The 23,580-nt window shown below is 34.5% G+C and overlaps 1 protein-coding gene across 5 annotated transcripts in view; it reads left to right on the top strand.

Moving 5' to 3' along the window:
* Nucleotides 1-23,580, top strand: part of MMS22L (MMS22 like, DNA repair protein) — a 160,577-nt gene that overhangs the window by 16,237 nt on the left and 120,760 nt on the right. For all 5 annotated transcript variants that reach the window (XM_077162451.1, XM_077162452.1, XM_077162449.1 and 2 more), the window contains 5 exons: nt 1,490-1,577; nt 1,671-1,848; nt 4,379-4,469; nt 6,312-6,442; nt 7,841-7,954. In XM_077162451.1, coding sequence (XP_077018566.1) covers nt 1,490-1,577; nt 1,671-1,848; nt 4,379-4,469; nt 6,312-6,442; nt 7,841-7,954 — 602 coding nt within the window. The remainder of the gene's footprint in view (nt 1-1,489; nt 1,578-1,670; nt 1,849-4,378; nt 4,470-6,311; nt 6,443-7,840; nt 7,955-23,580) is intronic.

Genomic DNA, 23,580 nt, shown 5'->3' with positions numbered 1-23,580 from the left:
AGTTGGATTCTATTTGGGTTTCCTCTCCCTGTCCTGGAGACTGGAAGTTATCTCTAGGTGGGAAGCTGGTACTCTGTAGGGCTCATCTTCTTTCTGGGACAGCAGTCTTGTATTGCCTTGTATCCCAAACTTGAAAACTGCTGTTTTATACATTTCTGGTTGTCTAGTTTATGGTGGTAGGTCGATTAAAAGAGCACTGCATTTATGGGCTGATAATTGTGAAACTTGGGGACCATGTGACTTTGGTAGGCTTTGGTAGGTGACTTGCCCTGTTCGATATGTAGGTCTTTGCACGTTAACTTCATACTTATTTTCCTGTTGGTTTTGCCAGAGTGGAGCTAATGTTTGCTCATTTGAATTTAATTTTGAGGTGGGTGTTGCCTTATTTTTAATATGGACAAGAATTTGTTACTTATAATTCTCATCACCTTTTCTCTGTTTTGGTTTATTGATTGTCTCTTACTCATTTTCCCTTTGGTGGTTATCAGTATTTTACACATAGTACCTACTCAGAAAACTTTTGTTAAGGAAAATGTTGAAGTGAGGGGGAGATGGCATGTGATGAGGTGGGAGAGACAGGAATAATACTAGCCTGTTCAGTACCTTACAAGTCATTAAGGGAATTTTGGCTTTATTCTAAATGCAGTGGATAGCTTTTCATAAATTTTTGACAGGAGGTGACAGGAATTGAAATTATGCACTTACATTATAGAGTAGCAAAGGATCAAGTACAAAGACCTGTCTAGAACTCTTGCAATAATTCAATCAAAAGATTATTTGGTCTCCTTGAAGAAAATGGATGGTTTTGTGGTAAAATTTAGGCCTAAGCGTAATAGGACTCTGATGAATTAGGTAAGAGGTTACATATAGGTGAATGGTGGCACCAGTTTATGAGCTGGAGAAAACTTGGGCAGTGTGAACAGGTTTTGGGAGAAATCAAAGTTGTATTATTTGTACCGTCAGAACAATCGAAGTATAGATATCAGGCAAGACATGCAAAATCTGGGGAGCAGAGGAGAGGTCTGGAATATAGATTAAACTTTTAAAGCCGTTATCATTTAGTAATAAAGATTTGGTGAGATCGTATGTGTGGGAAGAGATGTACAGAGAGGAGGACTGAGTCTTGAGGAGACCCTATATCGGTAGTAGCTTTGAGGCACTGGATCTAGTAAAGCAGTGGTAAGAACAAACAAGGAAGAAAGAAGACTTGCAGTATGTGGTATCAAGAAAGCCACATGTAGCCAGTATTACTGAAAGGGCAAGTTACTCAAGGACAAGTAGTGCCCATTAGATTGGGCAGCATTGGTTTCATTGGTGGCCTTAATAAGAGCTGTTTTTGTGGAGTGGTAGGTGTAGGGACCAGATGGAAATTTGTTGAAAAAGTTACCAAATAGAGAATTGATACTGCTATTGCTTACAAAGTTTTTTTTGCCTCTATCCATGATTTAATTTTTAAAGTTAAGATTAACATTGTCTATTTTGGTTTCAGGGCAGATATCAGTCCTTCACTGCAAAGCAGAAAGTATTAGGCAGCAATGTGTACTATTTCTTCATTATGTTAAAGTTTTCATCTTCAGGTAGGATGTCAGCTGAGTGTTTTCATTACTGCATGAATCCTAAGTGTATATTCATCCAGATTCTGTTGTTTATTGTATCTAATCATTTTTTAGGTACCTGAAAGTACAGAATGCTGAGAGTCAAGTTCCTGTGCATCCCTATGAGATGTTGGAGGCTCAGCTTCCCTCATCATTGGTTGATGAGCTTCATGGATTGCTTCTGTATATTGGACATCTATCTGAACTTCCCAATATTAATCTAGGAGCATTTGTAAATCAAAACCAGATTAAGGTTTGGCTTCTTCTGTTTAATTTTAAAATTATCAACCTTTACTCCTCACAAGAAATATTTATTCATAAATGAGGGATATTGTCAAGAGTACAGTTCTGCCTAAGTTGAATCAGACTGCCTGAGTAGAAATTTCTTGCTCCTCCTTTTATTAATTGTATGCCTTTGGGCAAGCAGCATCTCTGTGCCTCAGTCTCCAATCTTTATAATTGGTATAACTTCATTAAGTTGTTGGGAGGATTAACAAATTAATATTCAGAAAGTGCTTAAGACATAGTATATATACTGAATTAATGTTAGCTAGTCATTATTCTAGATTGTGACAGTATAAATGTTTAAACATTTCAAAGTAAATATAATTAATCTTTATTTTCTAACATTTCTGTTATCTTCCTCAATGACAAGGGATTGGATATCTCTAGGTTATTTTCTAGAAAGATTACAAATTACCTTGTTAAAAAATACTTTTAAAACCACATCAATTTGTCTGATGACATTGAGGCCTTTTGGGAATGTGATTAGAATTGCTTTAACTGTGCCTTTTTTCCTTCCCGTGATAATTTGATTTTAAAAAATTTGCATTATTAGTATGGCAAAGTTTGTAGATATTAATAAATTCTCTTTATCTCAATGTGAAGTTATATGAATGACAAATTATGATAATTCACTGTGGGATTCCTTTCACTCCCAACCTCTTTCATTGTGTCCAACTTCAGTAATTTAAATAAAATTTTTAGGAACATATTTTTGCCAAAATGTAAGGTACAATTAGATATTTATTTCTGTAATATTTCACAAAAAAATAAAACATTTAACTGTTATTTTGGGGAATCAGATATGTAGTAATAAAAGTAATCTGAGTTCACAGATTAATCCATAGAAAAAGATTCATTGATAGATTGTAGGGTGAAGAATATCTTTCCTTCTTCTTTCTAGTCTATATAACTTGAGCTTTTTTTTTATTTTCTGAGTATCCATCAAGTATATAAGAAAATAAAAATAAATTATATAGCAGCGTGCGCAAGGGTCCTGAAACTGTACTTTGCCTTTCATAGGCCCTGTAGACTAATCTTGAAAAAATAGTTTATCTAAAGATCCAAAGATGAATTTTTAAAGAGGGGGAACTTATAGTACTATTTTAAAAAAGAAAGAATAAAGTACCCCAAAATAGAAAGCACCTTTCAATACTTTATTTTACCAGTCTTATATAAGTAAAATATTGCCTTAATTGGTATTTTCAGTTGAACATCATCTTTTTCTTATTAACTTTTAGAAACTCTTTGTTGGAGATATTATTTGTTGAGTATTATGCATTACAAATATTTTCTTTTATTTATCTTTTTTTTTAATCATTTAAGCTGACTTTAATCAAGTAGATGATTTAGATTTTTTACATAGTTATACTTGTCAGTGTTTTCTCTTTTATCTTCTTTGTGCTGTTGTTTATTTTTTACATTTATCTTTTTAATTTGTTCCTGTTTTTTAATATGCTGTGAAGTGGAGAATCTTTCATTTCTTAGAAATGGATATGTTAGTAATCCTGTCTCTTATTGGATGACCTCTGGTTTCCCTATTGGTTTGAGATACTTACTTGCTCTCTTCCTTCCTTCTTTGCTTTCCTTTTCCTTTTGTTCTTTTCTTTCTTCCATATTCTTGCTGCTTATTTATTATTTCTTCTTGTGCCAATATTTATTAGTGTAGAGTTATATTTTGTTCACATATTTGATAAGACAAGTCTCTTCTCCATTATTTTTCTTAGTTATTTTAATGGAACGTGTCGTTTTATTTATTTTTATAGTGATGGTAAATGTTGACTAGGGAAAGATAATTATTAATCCTGTACAGCACAGTAGTCAAAACTGCTGGTTTTAAATCAGATAGACTTGAATATGAATATTAATGCATGGATTGAGAGGTAAATTTCTTCACGTTTTCTAACTTGAGATTTTTAATAGGGATGACAATAGTGTCTACTTTGTGGGTTTGTAGTGAAGTATATAAGTTTTTAGTACATGGTAATCTAAAATTCATTTGTTGAAATAATTTAAAGGGATTTGTTATATTTAAAAAAAAATTTCTGCCTAATTTTCAAACAAAATCATGAAAATAAATGTTTTTAAAAATGCTTCCACTGCCTTGCAGCTTTAGTAGAATGAGAACGTGGTTGGAAGGGAACTTTACTATACAAGATTATTCAGGAGCCCCAGAATGAGTCTATCGTAAATCAGCAGATGAAAATATATCCTGCTTTCAAAGGTCACTAGTGAAACCATTCTCTAATGAGCAAGACAGAAGTTTTCCTGGAGCTGTTTTTTGGGGGGGGTGGGTGGGTGCATGGTCTGGGAATCAAACCCAGGTCTCCCACATGGAAGGTGAGCATTCTACCACTGAACTACCCATGCACCCTTCCCTGAATTTTCGAGTAGTGGTAGGTCTGTTGGTTCTTGTGCTTAGGAGGAGCATTTTGACAAGCTGTAAAATACCTAGAAAAGTATTAAGAATTCTGAATCACAGCTGATAATGTCATTTACAGCTCTTTCCACCATCGTGGCATTTATTACATCTCTACTTAGATATCCACTGGCTGGTGCTAGAAATTCTTCATATACTTGGTGAAAAATTGAGTAAGTTTATGGATTTTTGATTTGTCCATTTTTAATCTCAATTTTGTTTTATTATTTCTTTAAAATTACATGAACATAAGTGCATTTCGATTGTTCAGGAAAAAAAATCAAATAGTAATCAAAGTAAAAAGTGAAAATCCTACTTGCTTTTCCCGGTGGTAATATTGGAGGGACAGTGGTCTATTTGTTTTTCTATACCTGTTCTCTGTATATTGGTATGTGTGTGTGTATGTGTGTAGGATTTTTGTTTTTGTTTCTTACTGGAAATGGTATCATTAGACTGTTCTGTTTGGTCCTTCATTTAACAGTTTTTTTTCTTTTACATGGACAGGCACTGGGAAGCGAACCCAGGTCTCTGGCATGGCAGACGAGAACTCTGCCTGCTAAGCCACTGTGGCCTGCCCATTTAACAGTTTTTAGGGACCAGTTAATATTTGTATTTATAGTCCTACTTCACTCATTTTAAGGGCTCCATGTAATGAATTTACTGTATATTACTTAGCCATATCTATTTTTGTACGTTTAGAAAAATCAGATATTCAATGTTTTGAATGTTTATGCATTGCTTTTTTGTTTTTTGGCATGGGCAGGCACCGGGAATCTAACTCAGGTCTGTGGCATGGCAGGCAAGAGCTCTGCCACTGTGCCACCATCACCTGCCCACATTGCTTTTTATACTCTAAGTAATAGTTCAGTGTATGTCCTTCTGCTTTGATTATATGCACAAGTTTTTCCATAAAATAGATTCTTAGAAGTACAGTGGCACATTGCAGATTTTAATATAGTATACACTCACTGAACTGTTGCTGTCCAGTAAGTTTATATACCCAATTTGCATACCCTCATTGTGAATTTGATTTTGCCTCATACCTTTGCCAGTAGTGGAAATTATTTTTTTGTCTTTGGCCACCTAATAAGTGAAAGATGATATCAAGTCTCCTTTTTACTTTGCAATTTCCCAAATATCAGTGAAGTTGGGCATCTTTACATAACTTTTTTATCCATTTGTATTTGTCTTATTTACCTTTACATATTTTGGCAGTTTTTCTGTTGAGGTGTTTTGAAGTTAATTAGTAAGAGTTCATATATATTATGGGGATGGTAATCCTTTATATTTTGTGTTGCCTATTTATTTAATTCTTAGTCTTGCTGAGTGGCATCAGTAGGTTTCCTTAACTAGTAGTATTCTGAAAATATTAATTATTTAGTCATAAAGTAAATTGTTAGTTATTTAGTTTGTAAAGTAATGACATCCATCACTCCACTCCTGCTTTTCAGTGTATCAATAAATGCCTCAGTACATTTGTGTGTATCTATGTGTGCATTACTATGCACTTGTATTTATCTATACACATACCATAGAGGGTCACACATTATATCGCTTCCTATATTACATGAACTCTGTATTTCAAATCATATTTCCTTAGAGGAATACTTAAGGGGACTAAGTCTGATATAGGTACAAATGTTGTACCTATAACTTTGGTTTGCTCTATTTTACATTATAAAAGAACTGCATGTGGTCAGTTTATTTGTATTTGTTTAAAGGGTAATGTTTTAAAGCCTTAGTTGATTAGAAATATGAATGAATATTTTCTAGTGCTCTTTTTTTTTTTTTAACTGTTGTTGCTAGATACTGTTAAAATAGCCACATTAAGAAAAGAGAGGTCTATTTAGAAAGATTGGGAACATTTTTAGGTAATGTTTAACAATGCTCATATAAGAAAGGAATTGGCCTCAAATTTAACTTTTATTTCATTTAAAGGTGCTATTACTTTTCACCTTCTGAATTAGTAAAATCTCCTGCACTTTAAAGTAGGATTTATTTTATTACATTTTCAGAACAAGTTGTATATGGTCATCAGTTTGTGAATCTGGCAGGTGACACTTTAACCAATGTCAGTCTATTTGAAGAGCATTGTGAAAATCTTCTTTATGATTTAATAAGCCTGTCACTCAACAGGTATGACAAGGTAATGCTTTAAGAGTTTGTTTTTGATGCTTAATGGCAGTAGTTAGTTCTTAATGCATGTGATAAAATCTGGAAGACTTTAAGATGGTTTAGTTGTTGAGGGTCCTAATTTTATATTTATTTACTATTATCTGGAAACTAAATGGGAAAATAATTTTTATTTAAACAGGCAGGAATTCGTTTCTTAGAGTTTTTTTTTTAGACCGTGTTTTCCATTTTGTCGAAAAATAAATAAATAAAAGTAAGATGTTTACAGTTTTGATTGGAAGTTTAATTTCTCTTCAAATTAGAGAACTCTGGCCTCTAGTAATGTATGGTACAGCTGTTATATAATAATAAAATAAATGAGTACTTAATACACTAGCTGACAAATTTAAAGGGAATTTTGGTCTTGTTTTCATACAAGGTCTAGAATCATCAGGGAAATTATGTAATTAATCATAGGAAATTTAACTGAGTCAGTGTGAGTGCTACAGAACATAGTCATTTTTTAGAGATGGAAATTTGTAGAGTATTATCACTTTTTTTTAGATTATGCACATAAACCCTGCTTTTAGGGAATTGGGAATTACAGCTTTAAAATTTAGATTTAGATTGTGTTCTGACCATTTATTATCACCATCTTTTAAATTTAATAATGTTTATGATTAATTAGTAGATTGACCAGATATGATAAATAAAATCTTGTTTTTTTTTTTTTACTATATGTTATATTAGAAATGTCTGTGTAACATGGAACATGTTGAATACATTATGAATTTCAGCAGTCTAACCAAATTTACAAATAGGTTGCATATTGTCTATTATTGAGAACTGTCAAGGATATTTTTGTTAAAAGAATTATAAGTAATTTGGAAATTGACTAATCTTTATAAATCTTTAATATTTATATTTAGTCTTTTTTTAAAAAACTTTTATTCTTTTATAGTGAATTAAAATTTATTTTCTTATCTTTTCATTGGAATTTTTTTTATTGTGGTAGATGGATTAGATTAAATTCACCAAACTCTGTGCCTCAGGCCAAATCCATCCTCCCACCTGCTTTTTGTCACTCAGGCTTTACTGGAACACAGCCCTGTCTATTTGTTTCCCTCTTGTATATGCTGTTATAGCTCTATGATGACAGAGTTGAACACTTTTGAAGGAGACTTTGTGGCCCTCAGAGCCAAAAATATTAACCTTATAGCACTTTACAGAAATGGTTTGCTGGGGTGTATATATATTTTTAGGTTGAGAATAAAATTCATTCTGTACTTTTTCTTATAAAATTGAAATTTATTCTAAAAGACAAAGTAGTGACACATTTAAAAATAAATAATTTTATGTATTGGAGGAGAAATTTAGCATGTAAAATTTGCCTACTTTCTTATTAATAACTCATATTGGTTCTTTACTGCAGGTTAGGCCTTCTGAAGCATTAGTGAGTCACCATTGCCCATGTCCATGCATTAAAGAATTGTGGGTACTACTTATTCATCTTCTAGACCACAGGAATAGATGGTCTCTCTCAGAAGTAAGTTGGAAAATTGATGTGTTAGTTATTGTTACTCTGATATTGAATTTATTTAGTGGTTTTAGCCAAGGGAATTTCATTAAGTTCCTTCTTTATAAGGCAGCAATCACCACCAAAAAGAACATTAATTGTATCCTGATATATATATATTTAATAATTTTTACTCTGGCAATATATATAACTCAGAGTTTCCCATCTTAACTGTTAAGTGTATGTTTCAGTGGTATTACATTCATAATCATGTGCTACCTTCACCACCATCCATTTCTAAAACTTTTTCATAACCCCAAACAGAATCCATTAAGCAGTAACTTGCTGTTTTTTCTCCCCTGACCCCTGATAATCCTTAATCTGTTTTCTGTCTGAATGAATTTGCTTATTCTAAATATTTTATTTAAGTGAAACCATACACTCTTGTCTTTTTGTGTCTGCTTATTTCACTCAATGAAATAGTTTCGAGATTCATCCATGTTGTAGCATGTTTCAGATTGAATAATACTCCATTATATGTATATTCCACATTTTGTGTCTCCATTTATTGATGAACTGCCACTATATTTTTAACCATTAAATGAGTAATGTGACACATCTATAAGTACAAGATTTCACTTTATTATTTTCTAAAGTTTTTTTTTTTATCTCTCAGAAGTCTTTTTGCACTGAAATACTTAATACTCTCTAATAACCTAGGAAACATATTAGTCTGGAAATCTAGAAGATTTAGAGGATATAGGGAGAAATGAAATATAGGTTTGCATTACTCAATTTTATAAGACTTTATATTTCAAGGAAGGAGAAAGAGGCACAAAAGGGGAAATAATCTTTATTTTTCAGCTCATTTTGAATTAGGTCTTCAGAATCAACTTGTATTTAAATATTTCAAGTTTTCTGGGGTAGTAAAAAAAGAAAAATACCTGTAGGCAAGAGTAAATACAAACAATCCATTATTAAATGATTCTATAGTGGTTTATGGTATAAGAAGAAGTCATTTTGATTTTTCATGAATTTTTTTAGTTTACGAGTTCTCCACAGTTGAGGATTTGGGTGCCGATGTCTGATTTCAGTGATGACTCTTTTTGCAGATTTTTAAGTACTTTATTTAGAGTTATTATTTTTGTGCTGTTTACTAAGTGTAAATTTAGTGCATTTTTACTTACTATTAAGAAATTTTCTTTTTTGGCATTTGTATTGTCAGTGGTAGTTTTCAGCTTTCTTCAATGCAATATAAATGTTACAAAATCTCAGCAATTTTTTTTTTTATTTGACCAGGTTGTTTTGCTTTCATTCACATTGTAAATATCAATTTTTAGATTTTTGGTAAACTTTGTTTGTTTTAACTTTTTTTATTGTGTAGTATAACATATATGCAAAGCAAAGAAATAAAAAAGCAATGGTTATCAAAGCATGCTTCACCAGCTAGTTACAGGACACATCCCAGAGTTTGTCATTGACTACCATACAATCTTCACATATTTTTTCTTCTAGCTGCTGCAGAATATAGAAGGCTAGAGGGGTTAAATATTTTCTTATCATCGCAATCGACTTTTTTCCTTCATTTTTTGTGAAAAATAATGTATATACAAAAAAACGATAAATTTCAAAGCACAGCCCCACAATTAGTTGTAGAACATATTTCAGAGTTTGACATGGGTTACAATTCCACAATTTTAGGGTTTTTACTTCAAGTTGCTCTAAAATACTGGAGATTAAAAGAGATATCAATTTAATGATTCAGCATTCATATTCATTTGTTAAATCCTGTCTTCTATATATAACTTCACCATCACCTTTGATCTTTTCATCCCTCTCTTTAAGGGTGTTTGGGCTATGGCAGTTCTAAATTTTTCATATTAGAAGGGTCTTTCACTAACATGGGGTAGGGAGATGGAACTCATGTTCTGGAGAGGCTGGGCTAGGTTTCAGGACTTATCTGGACCAGGGCCCCTCTGGAGGCTGTAGGTTTCTGGAAAGTTACTCTAGTGTCTGGAACACTTGTGGATTCATATGTATTGACCTAGATGTTCTTTAGGATTGGCTGAAATGGTTCTGGTTGGAGTTTGGCAAGCTATGATAACTAGCAAGGTCTAACTGAAGCTTGTGTAAGAGCAACCTCCAGAGTAGTCTCTCAACTCTATTTGAAGTTTCTGCCACTGATGACTTTAGTAGTTACACTTCTTTTTCCCCTGTTGGTTGAGATGGAATTGTTGATCCCATGATGCCAGGTCTTGGTTCATCCGTGGGAGTCACCTCCCACGTCACCAGGGAGACTTTTACTCCTGGATGTCATGTCCCACGTAGCGGGGAGGGCATGATTTCACTTCCAGAATTGGGCTTAGAGAGACTGAGGCCACATTGGAACAACAAAAGAGGACCTCCAGAAGTAACGCTTAGGCAAGTCTATAGGTAGGCTAAGCTTCTTAGGCAAGTCTATAGGTAGGCTAAGCTTCTTTGCTGCCTACATAAGCTTCACAAGAGTAAGCCTCATGATTGAAGGCATGGCCTATTGATATATATATCTTCTTGATGAATTGATGAATATAAAGAAATAGTATACTTCTTTGTCTCTTATGATGTCTTTACATTTAAAGTCTATTTTGTCCAATATTAGTTTAGCTACTCCTGCTTTCTTTTGGTTACAAACTTGCATGGAACATCTTTTTCCATCCTTTCACTTTCAGTCTGTTTGTATCCTTGTATTTAAGATGAGTCTCCTGTAAGCAGCATATAGTTGGGTTATGTTTCTTAATCCATTCTGCCAGTCTGTATCTTTTAATTGGTAAATTTAGTCCATTACCATTGATACATATTACTGAAAAGATGTTTCTTGATTCCATCATCTTAACTTTTTTATTTTGTCAGATCTATATATTCTTTTCCCTGTTTCTCGTTGTATAATTTAGATTACCCTTAGTGGTATTCTTCAATTTTATGCTCTCCTCCAGGCCTCCCTCTCCTGTCTTTTTTTTTTTTCAGCTGGCAGGACTCCTTTTAGTATTTCTTTTAGGGCCTGTCTCTTGTTGACAGATTCTTTCAGGACTTCTTTGTCAGTGAAAACTGTAATCTCACTCTCAGTTTTGAAGGACAGTTTGGCTGGGTAGAGAATTCTTGGCTTGAAGTCTTTCTCTTTCAGGATATTGAATATATCATACCACTGCCTTATCGCCTCCAGGGTACTAGTTGAGTAGTCTGAACTCAGTCTTATTTGATTTCCCTTGTATGTAGTAGATTTTTTTTCTCTTGCTGCTTTCAGGATTTTCTGCTTTTCTTCAGCATTTGACAGACTGATTAGTATGTGCCTTGGGAAAGGCCTATTTGGATTTATTCTGTTTGGAGTTCTTTGGGCTTCTTTGACTTGTATATTTATGTCCTTTGTGAGGGTTGGGAAGTTTTCCCCTATTATATCCTCAACTACTCTTTTTAGCCCTTTACTCCTTCCTCTCTTCTTCTGGGACACCGATGATTCTTATATTTGCATGATTTGTTTGTTTTGTCTATCATTTCACTGAGTTTCCATTTAGATTTTTCCATCTTTTTTGCCATTTGTTGTTTTGAGTCTTCACAGTTAATTGTCCTGTCCTCTGTATCACTTATTCTTTCTTCTGTCTCTTCAGATCTGCTGTTGTGTGCCTCTAGTATGGTTTTTATTTGGTCAACAGAATCTTTAATCTCTGTGATTTCTGCTATTTTTCTATGTATTCCTTCAAATTCCTCTTTGTGCTCTTCTGCTGTCTTCTTGATCTCCTTTATGTTAGTTGCTGTCCCACTTACTTTATTAAGTAGAATTGTATGAAAATATTTGCTTGGTTATTCCAATGTCTGTGTCCCCTCTGGTGTTGTAATTTGGTCATTAGGCAGGGCTATATCTGTCTGTATTGTGATATGCTTAGTGGTTTTCCACTGTCTTCATGACATGTAAATATCGTGATTGATTTACTTTGGAGTTGATTCCTTTTAGTAGTCCAAGGCTTTGTGTTTGTGGGATGGTTATACAGCAGGGAGCAGGGTACAGGGTGGCACTCAGTGTGGTGATTTGTTTCAGGGCAGGTATAGGCACAGGTTGGGCTTGTAACACTGATGCTTTTGAGCGTGGGCACCCAGTGGCCAGGGAGGATGTAGCTGTGTGGGTGCACCGGTCTAGGGGGCGTGACCCTGGTGTGCCCTGGTCTAAGGAATAGGGCCCTTTGTTTGCATGCATAGAGCTGTGGCAGCAGGTCAGTGTTATGCCTTTGTGGATTGGGGACAGATGTGACCTGGCTGTGCAGGTCAGCACTTTCTCAAAGCTGAAAAGTGTGGCCGAGGGCCGTGTGCTTGCACAGTTCTAGGATTATTATAAAATGAAGTTCCCAGAGCTGAATGACATGATTGGGGGCCCGAGTACATGCGTGGGCTTAAGAGTGCCATAAATGGATGCACTGTGCTCAGGAGGGCGGGGTGAGGCTGTGTGACACTGTGAGCAAGGGGGCAGGGGTAGCCTGCATGTGGCAGTTAGTGTCTGCAGACTTTATGTGCTGATAGCAGCCTGCAGGCAACAGGGAGGGGAAGGTAGTGGTCAGGGAATGGTGCAGGAGTAGTGTATTGGGCTGCACTTTGGGTAGGGGTGAGGGGCAGGCACGTGCACTGGGGGTTGGTGGTGTGGGGATGCCAGGAGTGCAGGGAATGTGAGAGGGTGATGGGGTTCGAGTGCATGGGATGTAGGGTGAGTCACCAGTCATGGGGCTGTACTGGTGAGGGAAGCATGCCCAAAGAATGCAGCTTGGCTTACTTCCTAGTCCCTGGCTCCTGCTCATGCACCTCCGTGCCAAGTTCCAGCTTTTTGCCTCTCAGTTCTTCGGCCTCTGCAACTAGGGCTCCCCTATGTGGTGCTGAAGGCTCTCCCAGGTCAACCGTAGTGCCAAATCGCCACCTCAATTGCCCCCTTGTTCCTTCTGTGACTTTTCTGGGGAGCAGAGCTCTGTCTTTATTTTTTTTTATTTTAAGAATGTTATATTTCAGCAGATTTTTTTTTGAAAAACAGTTTTGTTGAGATAGATTCACACACTGTATAATCCATCCAAAATGCATAATCCATGGCTCACAGTATATTCAGAGTTCTGTATTCATCACCACAGTCAATTTCAGAACATTTCCATTACTCGAAAAAGGAAAACCCCATTCTCCTAAACCCCCCTATTGTTGAAACTTAGCATTGGTGTGTTACCTTTGTTACAACCTGTGAAAGAATATTGAAATACTACTATTAACTTTAATGTATAATTTGAATTAGCTGCATTTTTTCCCTGTATACCTCCCTGTTGGTAACTCATTGTTATAGTGATGTGCATTTGTTCTAGTTCATGAAGAAACATTCTTATATTTGTACTATTAATTGCCGTCATCACCCTCAAAAGTCACTATGCTTTATAGTCCCATGTTTCATCCTCTAGCTTTTCTCTTTGTGATATACATGACTGTTATCTTCCTCTTTCAACCACAATCAAAAACACAATTCAGTGCTGTCAGGTACACTTGGAGTAACGTGCTACCATCAGCTCTATCCATCTCCAAACAGTTACAACCAACCTAAGTAGAAATTTTGCATAAATGAAGCATCAGCTTCCCATTCTCTACCCTCTTTCCATCTCCTGGTGCTATAGTCTAGATATTAACTCTGAGTTTGCATATTAGAATTAGATATTAGTGAGATCATACAATATTTGTCCTTTTGCATCTGGCTTATTTCATTCAACATTATCTTCTCAAGGTTCCTGCATGTTCTCACATGCATCAGGGCTTCATTCCTTCTTTATTAGAATAATTTTCCATCATATATATATATATATATATATATATATATATATATGAACCCCCCTATTATTATTATATATATATATATATATATATACACACACACACACCACATTTTGTGTATCCATTCATCATCAGTTTTTGGACACTTGGGTTTTTTCCATCTTTTGGCGATTTTGAATAATGCTGCTATGAATATTAGTATGCAGATGTCTCTTTGCATCCCTGCTTTAAGTTCTTCTTTATATACCAAGTGGTGGGATTCCTAGATCATATGACAATTCTTTATTTCCTGAGGAATCACCAAAATGTCTTCCATAGCAGTTGCACCATTTTACTTTCCCATCAGCAGTGACTGAATGTTCCTATTTCTCCACATCTTCTTCAACCTTTGTAGTTTTCTGTTTTTGTTTAATAGTGGCCGTTCTAGTAGGTGTGAATTGATAATTCATTGTGGTTTTGACTTGCATTTCCCTAATATCTAATGATGTTGAGCGTCTTCTTACGTGCTTTTTAGCCATTTGTATTTCTTTAGAGAAATGTCTATTCAAGTCTTTTCCCCATTTCTTAATTGGGTTGTCTTTTTTGTTGTTGGGTTATAGAATTTCTTTATATATTCTGGATAGTAAACCCTTATCAAATATGTGGGTTCCAAATATCTTCTTCCATTGAGTTGGCTGCCTTTTCTCTTTCTGATAAAGTCCTTTGAGGCACAAAAATATTCAGTTGAGGAGGCCCTTTTTTTTCCTTCTTTCATTACTTGTGCTTTGGGTATAAAGCCTAAGAAACCGTCGCCTACCACAAGATCCTGAAGATGCTTCCCTTACATTTTCATCTAGGAGTTTTATGGTACTGGCTCTTATATTTAGATCCGTTTAAAGTTAGTTTTTGTATGAGGTATGAAATAAGGGACCTCCTTCAGTTTTTTGAATGTAACTAAGAAGTTCTCCCAGCATAATGTTTGAAGAGAGTGTTCTCTCCCAGTTCTGAGTGTACTTGGCAGCCTTGTCAAAAATAAGTTAACCATAAATTTGAGGGTCTTTTTCTGTACTCTTAGTTTGATTCCATCTTTATCCCAGTACCATGCTGTTTGACCACTGTAGCTTTGCAATATGCTCTAAAGTCAGGAAGTGTAAGTCCTCTAACTTTGTTCTTCTTTTTCAGGATGTCTTTAGCTATTTAGGGCCATTTACCTTTCCAAATAAATTTGAAGATTGGCTTTTCCATTTTTGCAAAGTAGGCTGTTGGAATTTTGATTTATATTCATTGAATCTGTAAATCGATTTGTGTAGACTTGACATCTTAATGATATTTACTCTTCCAATCCAGGAAAACAGAATATCCTTCCATTTATTTAGGTCTTCTTTGATTTCTTTTGACAATATTTTGTAATTTTCCATGTACAGGTCTTTTACAACCTAGGTTAAATTTATTCCTAGATATTTGTTTCTTTTAGTTGCTATTGTAAAGGGAATTTTTTTCTTGACTTCTCCTCAGATTGCTTAGTGTATAGAAACACTGCTGATTTTTATATGTTAATCTTTGTCCTACTACTTTGCTGAGCTTTTTATCAGCTCTAATAGATGTGCTCTACATTTTGGGGGACTTTCTAAATATAGAATCATGCCATCTGTAAATAGAGAAAGTTTTTCTTCTTCCTTTCTGATTTGGATGCCTTTTATTTCCTTTTCTTGTTTAACTGCTCTAGCTAGAACTTATGGCACAGTGTTGAATAACAGTAGTTACAGGGGGCATCCTTATTTGTTCCCAATCTTCAAGGGAAAGCTTTCAGTCCTTCACCATTGGCTATGATGTTAGCTGTGGTTTTCTCATTCAGCAGAATTGCTTGGTTTTAGGAAGTTAAAATAGAAAGTGTAAACCACTTATAGCTATATTTAAAGCAATAGTAAACACGTTCATCCTTTTTGTCATTAGGCTTTTTATGTTTTAAGCAAAAAAAAGTCACAATTTAAAATAGTATATTCTAAAAACATGCATAGTAGCATTGTAATAGTATATTCTAAAAACATGCATAGTAGCATTGTTTAACAGAAATGTTTTTGCTCTCTCCATTATCTTCCAATAATCGTGCTGACCATGATTATTTGCCTTAAAAAAAATTGATGAAAGCCTGAGGTAACTTCTCTCTCTCTCTCTCTTTTTTTGTGCCACTAAAATTAAGTGATATTATTCACAGTTTTTAAAGGCCATTTTATTCCAAAAATCAAATTTGGAACTTCCATTTATAAAAATAAGATATATTCGGTAGTTTGACCTTCCTTCTTAAAAAATAATTGAATCTTATCATGCTAGGTAATAGATAATGAACATATTTAACATGTCAGTGAACTGATAGAAAGTTAAGTATTACTGAGGCACGATACTCAAGGTAGCTGAGAACTCAGGTAAACTGAACATTGAACCTGCTTCACACCTTATAGACAATATATAATTTAACACTTGCTGAATTGTCTAACCTTGGGCTTTAGATTTCATGCATTATAGAGTATAAGAATAGATGACAAAGCTCAGAGTTGACCCAAGGTGGTAGCCTAATAATCGATATATTATGTAGATAATACTAGATCAACTGCCCATAAAATTGGCCACCCAAATGGATGAACTAGAACTCAGTTAAATCTGTTAAGAAGAGTTGCCTTTAACTGTGGCACTTTGCAGAATTCTGAAATTGTTTCAAACATATTGATATTGCAAATCAGCCCTCATTCAGGTTTGCAGCTTAAATTCATGGTACCAAGGTTCTATTAAAAAGTTAAAGCCAGTGACTTCTGTGTACCATGACCACTTGCTGCCTAAACTCACACCACCCCGCAAAACCTCCTCTCAACAATGTAGAACAGCAGGATACAATAACACTAGGAAAAAATAAGAAATTGTTTTATCATACCCACCAGATAGGAATATTCAAAGTTGTAAATAAACAAAATAAAACCCTCCATACTCTTACTTTCTAGAGTGCCAGGGCAACCAAAGAAAAACTATTCAGAGGAGAGAAAAAGAGAGAGTTAGCCCTGGCCGTGAAATTGATCTAAAACCATTGCCAGAAATGAAAATACTGAAACTGCTTTTGTAGATCAGAACACTAACTATAGGAAAGCAACATAAAGTATGTTCCTGACATTAGGAAGCAATGTTTGGTGGTTTAATTTTTGGGAATGAAAAGGCAAAGGCGAAGTGGAATCTATTGGTGATAAATAATAAAGGAGACAAGAAACAAAAAGTAGAACATTTAGTGTCTTATAAGACAAAACAAAATCAAAGACTTAAACCAAACCCACCACAGTTTTAAAAAACGAAGCAAATCTAAAACCAGTAAAGAAGTGGGACTTCCGTAGATTGACAGAAAGAACAGCCCTGCAGTAGGTATCTTGTAAATAAGTCCAAATACAAGGTTACTAGAGGAAAACAGCACTCATTTGTTTCAGCTGATAATATTAATATTCCTCAGCTGATGACTCCACTCCTCCCCCAGAAACAATTCTAAAGTAGATGAAAATTAAGACAACACTCCAAACTGAATTAACTACTATCAGAAAAGCATCTGGGGATTTTGAACACCATCTTGAATAACAAATTCAAAAGCTAAAATCAAATGGCCCCTCAAGGTTGAATCAGAATTGAAAGAAAATGGCTTTTCTGGGGTACATAACAGTTTCAAACTAGCACAATTAGGATGGCCTTGTAATAAGTTTTAAGATCGGAAAGTACCCTTCAAACTTCCTTTTTCTTTTTCAAGCAAGCGTTAGCTATTATTTGGGGTTCCTTGCCTTTGCATTTAAAGGGACCCCAAACAGATTGGTTTCTCCGTTTCTGCAAAGAATGTACTTGGAAATTTTGATTGAAATTGCACTGAATCTGTAAATCAGTTGGGGTGGAATTGACATCTTAGTAGTCTTTCAATCCATAATTGTCTTTGATTTCTTTGTCTTCTTTGATTTCTTTTATCTATGTGTTGTATTATTCTGTGTACAAGTTCTTTATATCTTTGATTAGATTTATTCTTAGCTATTTCCTTTATTGTGAATGGAAATTTTTCTTGACTTTTTTTTCAGATACTTCATTACCGCTATATAGAAGCACTACTGATTTCTGCATGTTGATCTTGTATCCTGTCACTTAGCTGAATTCGTTTCTTAATTCCAGTAGCTTTGTTGTGGATTTTTCTGGATGATCTTTATAAAGGATCATGTTATCTGCAAATAGGGAACGTTTTAATTCTCCCTTTCCAATTTGGATGGTTTTTATTTTTTTCTCTTTCCTAATTGCTCTAACTAGAACTTCCAATGGCAGTGAGCATCCTTTGCTTGTTCCTAATCTTAGATGGGAAAGCTGTCAGTTTTGCAGTATTGAGCATGAATTTTGTCAGATGCCCTTTTTAAATCACTTGAGATGAACATGTATTGGTCTTTTTTTTCCACTTTGTTCTGTTAATGTGGTTTTATTGATTCGCTTATGTTGAGCTCTCCTTGCTTATATTGATGCATACTACTTGATCATGATATATAATTTTTTTGATGTGCTGTTGGATTCAGTTTAGTAGTGGTTTATTGAGAATTTTTGCATCTATAGTCGTGAAGAATATTGGTCTATAGTTTGCATTTCTTGTGTTATTATCTTTGTCTGCCTTAGATCTGAGAATGATGTTGACCTTGTAGAATACATTAAGAAGTGCTTCCTCATCTTCAATATTTTGGAAAATGTTGAGCAGAATAGATGTTAATTTTTGGAATATTTGGTAAAATCTACCTGTAAATATATTGGGTCCTGGACTTTTTTCCTTGTTGGGAGGTTTTTGATTATTGAGTCAATCTCTTTGCTAGTTATTGGTTTGTTTAGATCTTCTGTTTCTTCTTGAATCAATGTAGATAGTTTGTGTGTTTCTAGGATTTTGTCCATTTCAGCTAGGCTATCTACTTTTTTGGAGTGCAGTTCATAGTATCCTCTTACCCTTTTTATCTCTGTGGGGTCTATAGTAATGGTCCCCTTTTCATTTTGGTTTTAGTTATTTGTGTTCTTTCTCTTTTTTTCTTTGCCAGTCTAGCTAAAGGTTTGCTGATTTTATTGATCTTTTCTAAGAACGAACTTTATGTTTTGCTGATTCTTCCTATTGGTTTTTAATTTTCTATTTCATTTATCTATGCTCTAATTTTTATTTCCTTCCTTCTGCTCACTTTGGGTTTAGTTTGTTTTTGTTCATCCAGATCCTCTAGGTTTTGTTGCAATGTTTCTGATTTGGAATCTTTCTTCTTTTTAATGTAAGCATATATATATAAATTTCCCTCCAGCACTGCCTTTGCTGTATCTCATAAGTTTAGTATGTTGTTTTCATATTCGTTCATCTCAGCGTATTTCCTAATTTCCTTTGTGAGTCTTCTTTGACTCCTAGGTTGTTTAAGAGTCTGTTTAACACCTACATATTTGTGAATTTCCCCATTTTTTCCTCTGTTAATGATTTCTAGCTTCATTTCTTTGTGTTTGGAGAAGGTACTGCATGATTTCGGTATTTTTTAATTTATTGAGATTTGTTTTGTGACCTAACATGGTCTGTATTGTAGAATGAACCATGTGCACTAGAGGATAATGTGTATTCTGCTGCTGTTGGTTGAAGTGTTTTATATATGTCTGTTAAGTCAAGCTGATTTAGAGTATCATTCAAGTTTTGTATTTTCATATTGATCTTCTGTGTAAATGTTCTGCCCATTATTGTAAATGGTATATTAAATCTCCCTTGACTTTAGCCCTCCTATTGAGCGTATTAGCCCAAGCAAAGAGGAAGTACTTGGTCCTTTCTGTATTACCTGAGCCTATGTAGAATTAGAGTAAGAAACCTGCTTCTTCTCCTTGGCCTGTGCTTGCTAGAGGCCCCAGGAATTCCCTGTTAATAATTCTTAGGAGTGTGAATGAACATCCCCTCTACTCCCTTTCCCCTCCTGGTTGCTCTTTCTGGGAACTTAATGCAGGTAGTCCTTTGCTGTTGGCCATTTCAATAAATTGTTTATCGTAATGCCCCAGTAGTGTGTAAGTCGCTTTTCTAGTCTCAGAACAAACTTTGAGAGGGTTTGGCTGAGATGAGTTCCATGTCTCAGTCTCTTTGACTTCCACTTGATAGATTGGTATTGACTTACATGCACTCCCGTTTGCTCGGAGGTGCCACTCTGCTCCCTGGATCAGTGCCAGGATCCCACAACGGGAGCACAAAGCTGGCTCCACCCTATGTTGTGGATGGGCTGGGGAGGGGCCTGTAAGGGCATCAGGAACTTCTTCTGTGGCTTTTGAAATTGTGTTTTCATAATTCAGCACTTGTGTTAATCTAGCCCTTTAATTGTTTTCTGTAGTTTTGAGGAACATTACTCTCTTTAAAATTCATCTGCAGTTTTTGCCCCATGGGGGTGGGACGGTGGCCACCCTCAGAGCTGGCCCCAGTGGTCTGAAGTAGCTGATCAGAGGTACAGTTCTGAGATCAGACTTTGGAGGACTAGTTGTTTATGTTACAACCTGGCCACCATATTGAGGTAGGAGCAGGAGCTCCAGTCCTCAGTGCTGCCAGCCTTGATGCTGGGAGAAGGAGAAGGGGGATGGTAGCCACTGCAGGAAGGGTGAAACTCATTGGTCTTTATTGCAGTTTACCAAAGTCTTCCCTCAGTTCCTCCCTGAATGTTACACGGAGTCCCCTTAGAGTCCAGAGTTTCGAAATTGATTCAGACAATTCCTACAAGTTTGATAATGTTTTAATGGAGGGGCCGAATCCTGGAGCTTTCTGTTCTACCATCTTCCCATATTACTGCCTGTGACCACAAATGTACTGTACTATGTCACCCCTGCCATAAAGCATACAAAAAAATAATTGATTGGTGGTTAAGAGCATTACAAAAAAAAATACACTAGAACAAATATACAAATATTACTAAATATAAAGAACTATTAAATAAGAGTCAAATATATGCATAATATAGGTAAACATTGTCTGACATAATTTACGATATAAGTCTAATGCAATTTGCATGATTATAAAATATGCCAGTGTTGAGACCATTTGTTTTCAGTAATACAAAAAATGATTGAGTGTGTTTTCAGTTTTTCTCACAAAGTATACTTTATTATATATATACCAAATAAGAAAGCAAGGATGGTGGACCTGATACCATACAAAGACGAATTGAAGCCAAAAACCATTAAGACACTGTTCATGGTACAGTATAGGTCAGGTAAACAACATATCTATATCTATCTCTCCATCAATTAATTAGTCTGTCTATGTACATATCATACCGTAATAAGAAACTTACCTTCTTTTATGAAAACAGAGAATATTCACTAATGTTAATTTAGGTAACAAAGAAATCATCAGTTAGTGTCATAAAGTAGAATTATTACAAACGATACTCTGATCACCATGGAATAAAACTAAAAATTATTAACAAAAAAAACCCAAAAGGATGTTTCCATCTAAGAATTTAAAAAACCTTTTATTAATAATTGAATGGAAAAGGAAATGCAAATTCAAATGATAGAATTTCTAAAATGTAATAATGATAACACTATAAATCTCAGAGTATATGGGATATACATAAAGCAGTTGTTCAAGGAAAATTCATAGCACTGCAGATCATTTATTAATGAAAAGAAATGACTTAAATTCCCAGCTTGAAAAAAGAGTGAAAGAATAGCAAATTAATCAAAAGAAAGCAGAAGGATGGGAATAATAAAGATAAAAGCAGAAAATAATGAGGTAGAGAATAGAAAAACAGTAGGCCTAATTAAGAAATCAAAAACCTGTCTCTTTTAAATTAACAAAATAGAAGCATCACTAGTTAACTTGATTCAGAAGGGAAAAAGCACAAGTATACAAAATAAAATATGACAAAGGGAAAATAAACATTTAAATAGAATTTAAAAAATCATGGGAGACTTTGTAGATCTCTGTGCAGGTGGACGTGGAAACTTAGAATGATAGTTTACTAGAAAAATAGGTTACTGAAATTTACCCCACTGGAAATAGAAAGCTTAAATAGACTAATTTGTGTAGAAGAGATAAGAACTACCCTCCAAAAAATAACAATTGCCAGTGTTTTCACAGGGGAGATGTAGCTAACCTTTAAAGATGAGAGAGTCCCACATTAGAAATTCTTCCAGAGCATTGAAAATGAAGAAAAACTTCCTAAATTTTTATTTAGCTTGTATAACATTGATATCTAAATCTGAAGAAGTGCACTAAAATAGAAAACTACCGCCCAATATCAATTTCACTATTAGTATTAGGAAACAGAATCAATCACCACATTACAAAAATAATATTCACGACCAACTGAGTTTTGTTCTGGGAATGCGAGTTTACTTTAATATCTAGAAACAAACCATATTAATAGACATGAGTGGGGAAATATCTTTAAAGAGTTGAAAAAAAACCTTCAACAGAATGTCATACCCATTCCTGATGGAACTAGGAACTGATGGATGTTTTCTTAACATGATAAATATATATATATATTTTAGTTCTTGTCATTATCATAGTGAATGGGGTATTTCTTGAAACATTTTCACTAAGATGAGGAACAAGGGAAAAATACTTACTATCTCTACTACTGTCCAGTATTGCTCTAAAGATATTAGCCAGTGCAAGGGAGAAATATTTGAGGAGAAATAAAAATCTTTTTATAGATAATATAATGGTATACCTGGAAAACCTTAGAGAAACAGTATAAAAAGTAACTAAAAGAGTTAAGGTAGTGGATTATAAAATCGACACACAGAAATCAATAGCCTTCCTATGCACAAACTAGAGGTAATGGCTGTAATGTTACTGAAAGCTCTGTTTACCATAGTGATATAAAAGAATATATAAGTTGGAAGACAAATGTGCAAAATCCATGAAGAAAACTTTAGAGCATTTCAAAGTAGACCTGAATAAATGGAAAGATAATTCTTGTTCTTGGATAGGATGACTGGTTACCACAAAGATGTCTGTTCTCCATAATTTATATAATAATTGTGCTGTGAATAAGAGAATGGCCTTTTTAAGGAAATTAATTCTGATTTGTTTAAAAGTTCATGGATATTATGTCTGCAGTTTACTCTCAAAATATTTCAGAAAAATATATGTTCTATGTCATATATAGAAGAGATTTATAGAGAGCAAAACAATGATAAAGCAGGGTTTTTTTTTTTAAATAGTTTTGTAACTTTTATTAGGCTGAAATTATCTCAAAGTAAAACATTGAATAAAGACTGAGGAACCCTTCCAGATTAAAGGAGATGAAAGAGACTTGAAAACAACTGCTCTGTGTCATCCTCTGGATTCTGTACCAGGAAAAATTTTTTGCAATAAAATATTTTACTGGGACAATTGGAAAAATTTATATGGTCTGTAGATTAGATTAGGCATTATATCAATTTCCTGGTTTTGATCATTGTACTATGGCAGTACAAGTAAATTTCATTGTTCTTTTACTGGTAAAGGAGCATACTTGTTTGAAACTTATGCTCAGTTTATAAATATATGTGCACGTGTGTGTGTGTGTGTGTGTGTGTGTGTGTGTGTGTATAGAGAGAGATTAAGCAAAATGTTAATAGTTGCTTCCTCTGAGTGACGCATATTCATTGGTCCTTTGTACTAGAATTTAAGTTTAATGCAGTTTAGGGGTAGTAGTGTCCCTAGTGCCTGGCAATAGCAAATGCAAATCTGAATCTACCTTCATCAGAGGCTTCAAGGAATTCCCATAGTAAAAAAAATGACACGAAATGAGCAACTCATGTTAAAAGATCATTGAACACAAGGAATCAAGTCACCATAGGTGAGACCCAGATAATAGAGACAAACTTAG

The sequence above is a fragment of the Tamandua tetradactyla genome, chromosome 5 (genome assembly GCF_023851605.1).
Source record: "Tamandua tetradactyla isolate mTamTet1 chromosome 5, mTamTet1.pri, whole genome shotgun sequence".
NCBI lineage: Eukaryota > Metazoa > Chordata > Mammalia > Pilosa > Myrmecophagidae > Tamandua > Tamandua tetradactyla.
Note: the sequence above shows the minus strand (reverse complement) of the source record. Positions and strands in the feature narration are given on the sequence as shown.